This window comes from Ailuropoda melanoleuca, chromosome 1 (genome assembly GCF_002007445.2).
Source record: "Ailuropoda melanoleuca isolate Jingjing chromosome 1, ASM200744v2, whole genome shotgun sequence".
In the NCBI taxonomy this organism is placed as follows: Eukaryota; Metazoa; Chordata; class Mammalia; order Carnivora; family Ursidae; genus Ailuropoda; species Ailuropoda melanoleuca.
In genome coordinates, this window is record NC_048218.1 from 126720672 (window position 1) to 126733361 (window position 12690).

The following is a 12690-nucleotide window of genomic DNA, read 5'->3' on the forward strand; positions in this document are numbered from 1 at the left end:
ACTTACTGTAAGGAAATAGTCCTCTGTTGCTGGGGTGTCGGCACTGTGAGTGTGTGGGGGAGCCCTTCCTGAGCAGTTAAGCTACCAGCACAGAAGCTCCCTGATGATGAGAGCGAAGTGTGTACAGGTTTCTATACAGCAGTTTGGCAGTGGGTTTGGCTTTTAAATGTCTGTAATCTTTGATATTGTAGTTTACTCCTGAGACTGTGTCCCAAGAAAATAATTTGTAAGATAGGGACAAAGATGTTTGACCCAAGATGTTTTGAAACATTATTATATACAGTCTCCCAAGGCTTGAAACAAAGGAATGGTTAAGTAAGTTTGGTAGATACGTGTCATGCAGTAGTCTATGCCTAGTAAAATGGCATTTAGAGAGTTTTTAATGACAGAAGAAAATGCTCATGAACAGAATGGCCTCAAATTATGTAAGCTATACATGGGTAAAGTTGGGAGGACATATATGGAGATATTATGGCTTATCTCTGTACACTTGGACTGTAAATAATTAGTTTCTTTATAGTTCTGTGATTTATATATTTTTAATAATGAACATAACAAGATTTTTTTGTTGTTATCTGAAGAAAAATAAATACTACTTCTCGAGCAGAAATACCACAGGTCGTATCTCTAATTTGGCAAGGTAGCTCTGGTGAAGGGAGAGGCTGACTGGGGGGCAGGGCTGGGCCATCAGAGATGGATGCAGGAGGATAGTGTTTAAGGCGGGGGGATGATTAAGGGATAGACCATAGGAGCAGCAGCACTGGGATTCGAGAGAGTCATCAAAGAATAATTTGGGGCATCCACCTTGGCAGACCGGTATGGTTGGGGTGGAAGTAGGCTTTGGAGTGAGGTTGGTTTGAGATCCTAGAAGAAACGTATGGGTTTCTGCACACCAGTTCAGCAGGCCGGTAGACAAGCTTGTCTGGATCCAAAGTAAGGCATGGGGGCTGCTGCAGCTGGCAAATGCATGAGGTACCAGAAAAGTACGGAGCAGAGAAGGTACACTGGCTTGTTCAAGGCCACAGGCTCATCTTAATTTAAATGAGGTTTGTGAACATTCCGGACTGTGCATTTAACTACCTCTTTGCACTTTTGAAGTTTTACCGAAAGGAGTAAAATATTACTTAGTTTGTAAAGGCCTGTATATAAAGGCAACAGTATAATATGGTTTAGAGATTTTCTTACTTGGTCAAAAAAATCGTGAGTGGGATTAATAAACCTCTTGGACTGATTCACTTGCGTGAAATTCATTTTCTGACTCTACCAACTAAATGCTGCAACTGTTTTAAATTAATGATTTATAATTTTATCAGTTTCTACTCTTTCATTTCTCCCCATTATCAAAAGATTATTATTTCGGCACTTGCGGCTGTTGTTTCTCCTCCAGTGCTCTTTTTAAACATTTCAAGATACCAGTTGAAACACATTAGCCACAGTCTGGGATGACAGAAGTAATGCTGGGAATCTGGGTGTCTTGATAGATGCAAGTGGCTAAGGTGAATTGTAGTGAAAACAAGGTATTAAAATTCTAGAGTGGTATGCTAGTTTTGGATTCTTGTAGTGATGTGTTTCATATACTGACAAACTGTTGAAAGAATTACTATTTTAGCTAGGAATCACAAGTCAGACTATCCAAATTATAAATGGACTGGAGAGTTAGGGGACACAAGATCACTTAAAGCATTCAGTATATAAAACATGAATTTTATTAAACTCCATCTTTTGAGGGGTGGCCGTATTTCGTTTTTTGTCTGCTGATTTGAAAACATAAGTCATTTAAATGAAACCTTACTTCATTTTTCAGGATTTAAGTCACATATTATTTGAGTTCCTAAAATTCTCCCTAATAAGTAGTAATGAATAGACTAGTTTGCATGCTCCTAGGTCAATGTACACTGTTGGAAATTTTTGCCTGTTCTTGCTACCAGTTTGTGACTGATTTATTACTAAGATTCTTTACTCATGAATTTCTAACGTATAGAAATAGTATCTATTCAACAGAATTTCTTATATTTTCAAATGGAACCTCATTATTTACTGTATATTTTGGGGGGGAAAGAACTAGGAAATATAGATATATATATATATTTTAAAAGATTTTATTTATTTATTTGACAGAGAGAGGTAGCGAGAGAGGGCACACAAGCCAGGGGAGTGTGAGAGGGAGAAGCAGGCTTCCCGCCGAGCAGGGAGCCCAATGCGGGGCTCGATTCCAGGACGCTGGGATCATGACCTGAGCCGAAGACAGACGCTTAACCTCTGAGTCACCCAGGTGCCCCTAGGAAATATATTCTTTAATTCAGAAAATTTCTGTGATTGCATTGGAATTCAGAATCAGTGTAAGGTAAGGAAATCAGAATAGGCGTAATGATTTAGAAAGTAGCAGGTAGACACCTTTTCAATTTTGACATTTCATTCACATATATTATTGAATGTCTATCTTAGTAGGTCCCTGTGCAAGGTAGGTAGGCAGTAAGGCGTAGCTCTTGTCCTTGGTCGTCTACGATGACATCATACCTAGTAAAGAGTGGTCGGCCACCCAGCGCAGGAAAGCCTGAAGGGAACCTGGGTAGCGGAGCTAATTGAGCTTCTTCAAGGGAGAATCTGGTGGGTGATGAGTAAATGCTTTTACATAGCACAGAAAAAGCATTAAGAGAAAGTTGAAAAAAAAATTCTATTGTAATTGTATATGGCTCTGGGCTGGGTGGGGCTATTCAGTTTCTCCAATAAAGAATTGGGTGGAGCTGGGCTTGTGTTTTGGGAGCAGGGTGGAGTAAGGAGTCTGAGATTCTCACTGTTCATCTTCAAAACCGTTTCTTACCCCGGTACCTTCTTGTGTCCTCTGTGCTTTGAGGCTCCAAAAGGTCTAGTCTTTGCCTCAGGAACAGTTGTCATCTGGCTGCTCTGAGGGTGAGTGTGTGGGGACAGAGCCAGGGCCTCCTCCGGCTGCCCTGCGTGTGTTCAGCAGACTTCCCTGCTCCCCCCTCTTGCCAGCCCCTGGTGGCGGTGCTGAGGCGCTCGTGGTTCCAGGGTGGACCAGTTTCTGGTCAGTGTGTTTCTGCGGTGACTTCCAGTTGTAGCTGCTTGTGTTCTTCTGCTGGTTATCTCCTCCATTCACTGTGTTTTCAAAAACGTTGCTGAATTTCTTGTTCCTCAATTTTAAATTAGACGTTCTTTAGCTATGGTTTTCTGAGGTGGAACTTATACATAAGGATATAATTATATTTTAATGGGATTAACTAAAAGTTGCTCTTACTTGAAGTGGGTGATTAGGGTAGTAAATTTTAAGAAATATGCATTCATTAAAGGGGAGGTCCATTTCCTGAAGTCTTTTGGAGGATTAGAAGTTTTTATTTGTATCAGCCTTTCTTTGCTTATGTCTGTTCATATCTGTTTGCCTGTGTAGTTGACCCTTGAACGACACGGGTTTGAACAGCAACAGTCCACTTGGACAGATTTTTTTTTTTAATAAGTACAGCACAGTACTGTGAATGCGTTTTCCTTATGGTTTTATTAATATTTTTGTCCCAGCTTTCTTTATTGTAAGAATACAATATATAATATATATAACATACAAAATATGTGTTTAATCGACTGTTACAAGGAAGGCATCTGGTCAGCAGTAGTTAAGTGTTTGGGGTGTCAGAAGTTACATGCAGATTTTTGACTGCATGGAGGCTGGTGGTGTCCCTATCACCCACGTTGTTCAGGGGTCAACTGTCTGAATCATAAGCACACTTGAGTGCATTACTGGTAGACATCTGTTAGAGGCGGCAGTGACTCCTTCCTAACCGTGGGTGTGTACTAGTCTCCTAGTGACTCGTGTCCAGGACACATTCCAGACCTACTGAGTCACATTCTCCTGGTTCTAGGCTTTTGTTTTTTGGAAAAGCTTTCCCGTGGTTTTGGTGTATAGTCCTCTTTATGAACTATTGTGTTAGAGCTTCTAAAATAAAAATAGATTAAATATTGCATGACAGTTACAGCTTACCAGAAATAAATTCCACATTCTTCATTCAAGGGTGTCAAAATCTGGTCCTAACCGTTCTTTATAGAATTTCTGCCAATATTCACCTGTGGGTCCCCTTATGTATCAGCAAACCTGAATAAGCCCTTTCCTGCTGCCATACCGGTGCGCTCATGCACGCAGTTCCCTGCCCTGAAAGTCCTTTCCCCTCCCTACCACTTGTTCTTCCTCATAGGGGAGCCTCAATTGTCACTCCTTTCTGTAAGCATTCCTTGGGACTCAAGTGGCCAGAGAGAACATTGTAGCCTTTCTGTCATTGTATCCCCTGGACCTTACAACATTGTTGGAAACTGTCTAACTTGAATATGTTGTGAGTTAATTAAGGAAATAATCTCTTCAAACCAGTGTCTGCCTTGTTTTATGTTGTTATTTTATACCTGTCTGATATAATCTGTTAGACTTCTAGTTGCATGAATGAAGGTACATATTTTACTCATTTTAGCAATAAAAATAGAGTTCAGTAAATATTTCTTGAATATGTAAATGAGGTGTACCTTCTCAGTACTTGGGAAATCAAGCAGAACTTGGAACTGCAGGGTAGAATCACAAAATTTATGACACAGGGAAGGAAGGGGAGAGAATATCCCAGGCTCTGCGTTCTGTTTGATCTGAGTTGGTGAGATGCTCAGTCTGGTAGAGTACTTTAGTCCCTGCCCTGTCAGAGCTGTGAGTTTGATGTTTTTCAGGACAGTCTTCAGTTATTAGATAAACTCGCACTGAAATGGGACTGTGTTGTCTGTGAATGCAAGAGAGAGTCATTTGTAATATTTGCTCTCATGGGTGCTAGTCTTAGCACCACTTTGTTTCAAATTTTCTGTTCCACCTTAGGTAAGACTCTGTGTTTAACTCCGAGGCTTTGGTTTTATCCCTTGTCAAATACCGCCCTTGCAAGGTGGCGGGTCGTCTCACACTAGGCGCCGAAGGTCAGGACTGAGTGCCATGTGTGTTAATGTCAGTGACTAAAGGGTTTGCACTATTTTATACTTGGTAGTGAAGAGCACTGGACTGTAACCAGCTGGAGTTTGATGGGGGCTTGTGTTGAGGGCATTTCACAGGGGAGAACTCAATGGCAGCAATGATGGTCTTTTTTTTTTTCAGCTAGCTTTATTAATGTATAATTTACATAAAGTAAAAATTTCCCAGTTTGAGATGTACAATTCAGTGAGTTATGACCGATGTGCACATACATGGTGTCATGAGAATCACAACCGTGAGGTGATACTCAAGGCCACTCATCAGTTTCCTTGCTCCCCTTTGCAGCCAGAACCACTCCCAGCCCCTGGCAGTTGATCTGCCTTCCATCACCGTCATTTTGCCTTTTTAAAATGGGGTCATGTGCTAGGTGGTCATTGGTGTTAGACTTCCTCCCTTAGCACTTTTTTTGCTTAGCACATGCTTTTGGGTTCATGTTTCTGTACTTATTGTTGATTGTCTTATTGCTGAGTGGTTATTCCATTGTTTAGCCACAGTTTATCTTTTCTGCGATCATCTTTTGGAGAGCATGAAACTGGCACATTATTTGTGTAAAGATTTATTTGACACCTATATCCAAAGTGCATATGAACATGATTTTTATTTAAAGGGTCATTAAAGTAATATGGAAAATTAGAACAAAAGACTTGTATATAATGTTTATGGTGGTGACATGTGCGTGCAGTGGTGTTTCTTAAAGTGCAGCCCTTGAACCATGTGCATCAGAGTCTGGGGCAGGGGTGAGGGGGTGCGGTTCTTACCAAACATGCACATTCCTGGGCCTCATCTCCGTCTTAGTGAGCCACACACTCTGATTGGAGGAGTCTGAATGCGGTAAGTGGGTATCAGTACCAGAGAGGACTCAAACCCATGGGTGTACTTATGTATAGTTTTTCTTTAGCCAATTATACAACTGAGAATACAGTTAACTGGCTCCTGATATTTCAGTGATCTCACACTACTGTTGTTTGACAAATTGCATTCTTTCTTTTGAGAGCTCTGGTGACAGTGTGATTGTCATTCTTTGTAGGAAATCTGGCTGTTTTTCCTCCTACTTTTTTCTCTTTGCTTTGGTGTTCTTCAGTTTTACTCTATTGTGGTTTCTTTTTATCTGGCATACTTTGTGCTTTCTGAATCTGCGAAGTTATGTTTTTTATCAATTCTAGAGAATTCTCAACTATTACTTCTTCTGATAGTGCCTCTCCTCCATTTTCTCCCTTTTTTTGGAACCCAAATATTAGATAGTTTAGACCCTCTCACTCTCGGATACTCCAGGTCTTAACCAGTCTCTCTGTCTTTCCTGTGATCTATTCTAGGTGATTTCTTCAAATCCATCTTCCAGCCTATTTGTGGTCTAATCAACTCAACGAATTTTAAGTCGTCTTATTTTTTTTTTCTGCTCATACTTCATTTCCTTTATTTCTATCAACATTATGGACATACTTATTTTATATTCAGTATTCCACAATACTAGTATCTGAAATTTCTTTTTATTGATTATTTCTTTTGGCTTGCTCATAGGGTGTTGTTTCCTTGTTTAAGTGATGATTTGGAAAAAAAAAATTGTTAAATTACATTTCCACAGTCTCAATCACTACGAATCCCAAGGAGCCCTGATTGAGGGTACATTTCTCCCAAGAGGATTTGTTTTTACTTCTTCTAGGATCCCTGGGATGGCAATGACCCAGAAGCACTCTAAATTTCTTGGCATGGGAGGTTTCCAGGACGGGGTGGGTATGATGATAAATTCAGATGCTAACTCTGCATGCAAGGAAGCATGAGATCATGAATTCTTAGGGAGGACATCCCCTTCCACACTAATCTGAAGAATTACGAGATACGGTATCCTGAGTGCCTCTCGCTGGCTGATCCTAGGTGCTCGATTCCACTTCTTCTGGTCTTACCTCGTCCAAGAGCCTGTCGTTGGATATCAGTTCACTTAGTTGGAATCCTAATGTACTCTCGCTTCATTCTGGAGCCTCTTCCACTGAGATTGGCTTTGGTGCTTGCAGAATCTCTCGTTTCCTTGGAAGATGTTTTTTTCTGATGGCTTCTTCAGGTGTCCACCCGTCTCTGAGAGTGGCTACTCCTATAAGAATAATATTTATGTGCTTTAATATCTTTGAAGAACTGTATACACAATTCCTACAGTAAGGTTCGTATTAGAGCTAATTGAAATGACTGCCTTCAGAAATAAAGCTGTTTATTTAAAATTTAAGAATATGGAGGAGTGAAACTATAAAGTTTCAGAGAGATAGAATGTATTGGAGAGGATCAGTATATCTTCAGGTGATCAAAATTCTGTGCCAGCAGTTGTGAATTTTTTCCCCTCTGGGGAATGTCATTTTTAATATGGGAACAGTTTTGATATGTAAAGCCCATTGTGTGGAACCCTAGCTCACAAGGTCTTCGAGGACTGGGCTTACCTTTATACTTGTCGAAAAAGACCTAGTTAGAACAAGTCGTGAGTTAATGGAGAAGATTTATTAAGCAATTTGCTTACTCTCTAAATTTTTAAAATTCGTGTTAGACATCATTCTCTTCAAAGACAGTTATAAAAGTGCTATAGTCCCTTTATCTTATTGTCTTCTAGAAATATGTGATCACTAACAACAGAGATCCTGGTGAGACTTTGCTAAATCTTGTAACTAATCTTGACTATGAAATACGTGGGTGTAGAAGCAGAGGGGTTGAGAGGTGGGACTCATGCTGGCCTCTGCATTGGGACAGTCCCAGGTGAACAGAGAGGGCCCGGGTCTGCTGGCAGTGTTAGGGGCAGTGGTCAGGGTACACCTTCTGGTCACAGCGGGAGCCCTGAGGAGGCAGGTTCCCTGGCACCACCCGGTTGGTGGGTAGGGAGGGGAGGACTCACTCTTACAGACTGCCTCGCACCACATGCACACTCACGTACCAGATGATAGATGTATCATCTCTGAATAATCACCACACTCCGACTTTCCTTCCAGGCCCAGAGAACTTGTCACTGGCCTGAGTTCTCGTAGTTTTTTGTTTTTTGTTTTTGAAATCTTAAATCCCGTGACAATTGTTTATTATAAAGACGAACCCTCATCCTCACCATAGGCTTATCACTCGGATTTCTGGCAGCGAGCACGGGCACCAGGACAGCCAAACTTTTTGGATTCGCAGCGCTGGGGTTCAACTACCAGCAGGGTCCGGTCGTACTGGATGAGGATGTCTTTGATCTCCTTCTTGGAAGCTTCATCCACGTGTTTCTGGTAATAGGCCACCAGGGCTTTGGAGATGGACTGGTGGATTGCGTACTTCTGGGGCACGTGTCCACCGCCGCAAATGGCTCCTCGCCCAGAAGCGAAGAGGTTTCAGGAGCTTGTGTTGGAGCATGTGCGGCTCGATCATCTCCGAGGGCCGCCCGTTCACCTTAATGAGGCCGTTGCCCTGTTTGCAGCATGCCGCGGCTTTGGCGTCTTCTTGAGAGCAAAGACCTGCACGGACTGCAGGAGACCCTCAGTTCTCGTGGATTTTCAAGTGATGTAACAAGTATTCAAACCCGACCACAGCCTTTCTATCAGAAAGCTGCACGGCATTTGGACTTTGACCTTTGTCCTAAGTCTCTGGTTCTAAGTCAGTGCTTTAGTAAATTCTCCCTAGCTGAACTGGAGGGAATGGGGTGTCATAGGTGTGAACTACTTTCCCAGCATGTGATGGCATGAAAGTTTCTCTTTCCTTATTTTCCTTTCCTGTCTTTATAAGTTAATTTATTTCAATAGGTGTGCACATGGTACCAATTGAAAAAATATGTTGAAAAAGTATGAAAGGAGTATAGGGAATTTTGGAAAAGTGAATTCCTTTCCCCACAGGGAGCCTCCACTGTCAGTTTCTTGTTGTTCCATCCAGACATAGTAACACCAGGCACATGCTTCTCTCTGTAAAACAGATGGTACATGCCATATCCAAATGCTCTGCACCTTTGTGTATATCAGTGGCATGTCCTCCCTATTAGTATACAGAGAACTGCCTCATTATTTTTGTGTAATGCCTTTATTGAGAGAGAATTCACCTGCTATAAAATTTACCCATTGAAGATGTACAATTCAAAGGTTTTTCATTATAGAGTTTTGAAAGCATCACCAACCACTTAATTTTAGAACATTTTCGTCACCCTCGAAAGAAACTCTTACACTTCAGTAGTCATCCCCATTTCCTTCCATCCCCATAAGCAGCTGTTGATCTGTCTGTTCTGGGAATTACATGGAAATGGAATCATTCACTATGATCTCTAGTGACTGGCTTCTCTGGTTCACCATAATGTTTTTAAAGATCATCCACGTTGTAGCCTCTATAAGTACTTCATTCCTTTTAATTGTTTTATTGCTGTTAACAGACTTTGGGGTTGTCGTTCCTTTTGGCTGTTAGGAGTGATGATGCACTGAGCATTTACATACAGGTTATTGTTTTGATGTATGTTTCTGTTTCTCTTTGTTGTTATATACCTAGTAGTGGAGGTGCTGAGTCATATAGTAGTTCTCTTCAACGTTTTGAGAAGTTGCCTGCAGTTGTTCACATGTTTGCAAAATGTCTGCACCATTTTCCTTTCTCCTAAGCAGTGTACGAGGGTTCTGATGTCAGCACATCCTTGCCATCACATGCTGTTATCTGTCCTGTTGATTATTATTGACTTGTGATTATTACCCTAGTGGTTGTGAAGTGGTAGCTCATTGTGGTTTTAATTTTCATTTTTTCTGATGGTGGTTGATGAACATGTTTTCTAGGAGATTTTTATAGTTTTAGATCTTAACATCTAGGTCTTTGACCTGTTATGAGTTATTTTTGTGTGTATGATATGAGTTTAGGAGTCTGCCTTTATTTTCCATGCGTATATCCAGTTGTCCCATCACGTTGTTGAGACTACCCTTGTTGAAAGATCCGTTGATTGTAATATGAGGGTTTATTTCTGGACCTTCAATTCCCCTTGATCTGTATGTCCATCCTTATGTCCGTACCACCCTGTCTTGTTTACTGTACCTTTGTAGTGAGTTTAGAAATCAAGAAGTGTGAGTCTTCTAATTTTTGTTCTTTTTCAAGATTGTTTTGGCTGTTCTGGGCCCTTGCATTTCCATATAAATTTTAGGAATGGGTTGTCAATTTCTGCAAATAAGGCAGCTGTTATTTTGATAGGGATTGTGTTGAATGTGTAGATCATTTTGGGGCATATTGTCATCTTAACAGTATTAAATCTCCAGTCCATGAATATGGGATGTCTTTCTGTTTATTTAGGTCTTTTTAGAATTCTTTCAATAATGTGTTTTAGTTTTTAATGTATAAGTTTTGACATTATTTTGTTAAATTTATTCCTAAGTGCTTTATTCTGTTAGATGCTATTGTGGATGGATTTTTCTTAATCTCATTGTCTCATTCTTTCTGGCAGAGTTGTGTTGTATATGTGTGCCATAACCCATCAGGTGTTATTAATAAGTCCTCTCTTGATGCACATTTGGGTTCTAATATATGGCTGTTTGCAGACATTGTCACTGTAAGTGTATCAGTAAGATGAATTCCAGTAAGGAGGTGTGCTGAGCCCAAGAGTATTCAGATATTGGAATCATCTGTCAAATTTAAAATGAATATACACTCCCTGTTTATAATTTTACAGCTTATTTTTCAAACTTCTAGTAGTGGGCTGTATAGAAAAATGTTCCAAGCTCTTTTAGTTGATCTTATTTATTTATTAAAAATAATGATATGCTGGAAGAAGTTCATGCTGTTAGAATATTGCCTATATTAGTATTGTCCAATACACCTTTCTGTAGTGATGGAAATATTCTGGATCTGCAGTGCCTAATGCCATAGCCACCTGCCGTATGTAGTTGTTGAGTGCCTGAAATGAGGCTAGAGTGATTAAGAACTGAATTTTAAATTTTATTCAGTTTTAATTAATTGAGCTAGTGACTACTGAATTGTATAATTACAGTTGCTTTTAGATTTAAAACTTGTGGAAGTTTGCAGAAGCCTTGTTCAAAGTGGTACGTGTTGCATTATTTCCTCAGCGTGAGGCAATCATGAGTGGTTATAATAAGTTTCATCAACATATAGGTCTCAGTAAACAGTTCTTTATTTGTAGCAGTTTATCCTGCACCCATTTGACTTTATTGCCTACAAACAGAGCTTTTAGATCGAAGCACATATAGGTCCTAGGTTTGCTAGTTCTTTTTTTCTTTTTCTTTTTTTTTTAGTGTATGTCTCATCCTAATGTAAAAGGTAGGCTTACATGAGGTTTTTATACATGCATATTCTTTAAAATCTCTGTGTAAAATATATGAATCTATATTGTGGTTATAGTTTGGGTCATTGCTGCGGATTATAAGCTGGTGCCTTCATAACCTTGTACTCTGGCTCCTAACTAGGCTCTGCCCTGGGCCTTTTCATTCATCATTTTTCCTTGGCATTCTCACGTGCTCTGGAAAAGGCTGTAGCTACCAGCTGCTTGCTTATGACCTCTGCTTCTATTTATAGCCCAGACCTTTGTTGTTTTAGCTATAGATGCTATGTACCAAGCAATTCCTACACTGCTGGGCATCCATATGCCTCTCAAACTGAGATGAACTAAAAGAGAAGGAAGTTTTCTCTGGAAGCCTTTCCTCCTCCTCCTGGCTCTGTTCTCTATCCAAACTAATGGTAATGCTATCTTACTACCAGAAATCTAGGAGGCAAAGACCTACCTCCAACAATTGAATTACCAAGTTCTGAGGTCATGTTTTTATCCTGTCTTCTCTGGGCTCCTCACTAGTTTTCTTGCTTCGGGCTTTTATCCCTTCTACCCATTCCACATACCAATTCCGTATGTTCTTGGCAGAAAGCAAACTTCTCACATTTCATGGCTCCTACTTGGTGTAAGGATAGAGCCCAGACTCTTTAGAACAGTGCTGTGGGTCATTCCTCTGTGAGCTGATTATGGCAGAACTTCTTAACTGTCTCCAGCCACGGTACTCCAAAGGCTCTTTTAGGCCTTTGTGCTTCTGGTCACCTTGTGTCCTGGGCCTTGGGCCTCTACCTGTCTGCTGCCCCCACTCTCCATGCCGTGTTCTGGTCAGTCTCCTGAGATCACTCCCAGCATGTAGATGTTTCTGCCATCTCCCCTTCCATGACAGGACCTGGAGAGCATGGCTTGTGTTCATGAATTCATGTTAACATGCATTTCTCCCCTCCTCGCTAGACTGCATACCTCAGTGTTGGGCTCCTGGGAAGCTTTTGCTGGGATATGGTGGACACTTTTTTGACTATTTGTGGGATTGGTGGATGTCTTTTTACATGCCTCTGAACTCTGGCTTAAACTTTTCTGTCAGTCTTTTTCCACTTCAGTAATAATATTTCTTCCAGGTCCCACTAATGTTTTATAAAATATTCACAGTATCAGTGGCTCAAGAAGTATGTAGCCCTGTCATATATATGTTGTTAGGTGATCAAACAGTTAACTCCTTTCTTGTCTAGAATGTTAATAAGTTGGGAGGCAGGTCTATTTACTTCTTCAACAACTTTTAGTTGGCTATGTTCCATATTCTACAAAGCAATGTAGTCTTAGAAAATAAGGTCTAAATGTTCTGGCTTGGATTTATGATTGTTTCTTTTAGAATTTGGGGCATATGTTTTTGTTTTTTTGTCATCGTTTGCTGTTTTAACCTGCCTATGCCCCAAAAAGAATTGGCTTTCATTTTAGG

The 12690-nt window shown here is 40.5% G+C and overlaps 1 protein-coding gene across 5 annotated transcripts in view; it reads left to right on the forward strand.

The window, feature by feature from the left end:
* SRPK2 (SRSF protein kinase 2) overlaps positions 1-12690 on the forward strand; it is a 233037-nt gene that overhangs the window by 136917 nt on the left and 83430 nt on the right. The window contains exon 1 of one of the 5 annotated variants that reach the window (XM_034666758.1): positions 8177-8235. The exons of the other annotated variants lie outside the window; for them this stretch is intronic. Within the exon in view, the coding sequence (XP_034522649.1) occupies positions 8186-8235 (50 nt within the window). The 5' untranslated portion in view covers positions 8177-8185. Of the gene's footprint in view, positions 1-8176; positions 8236-12690 lie in introns of those variants that run through there. 5 annotated transcript variants of the gene reach the window in all.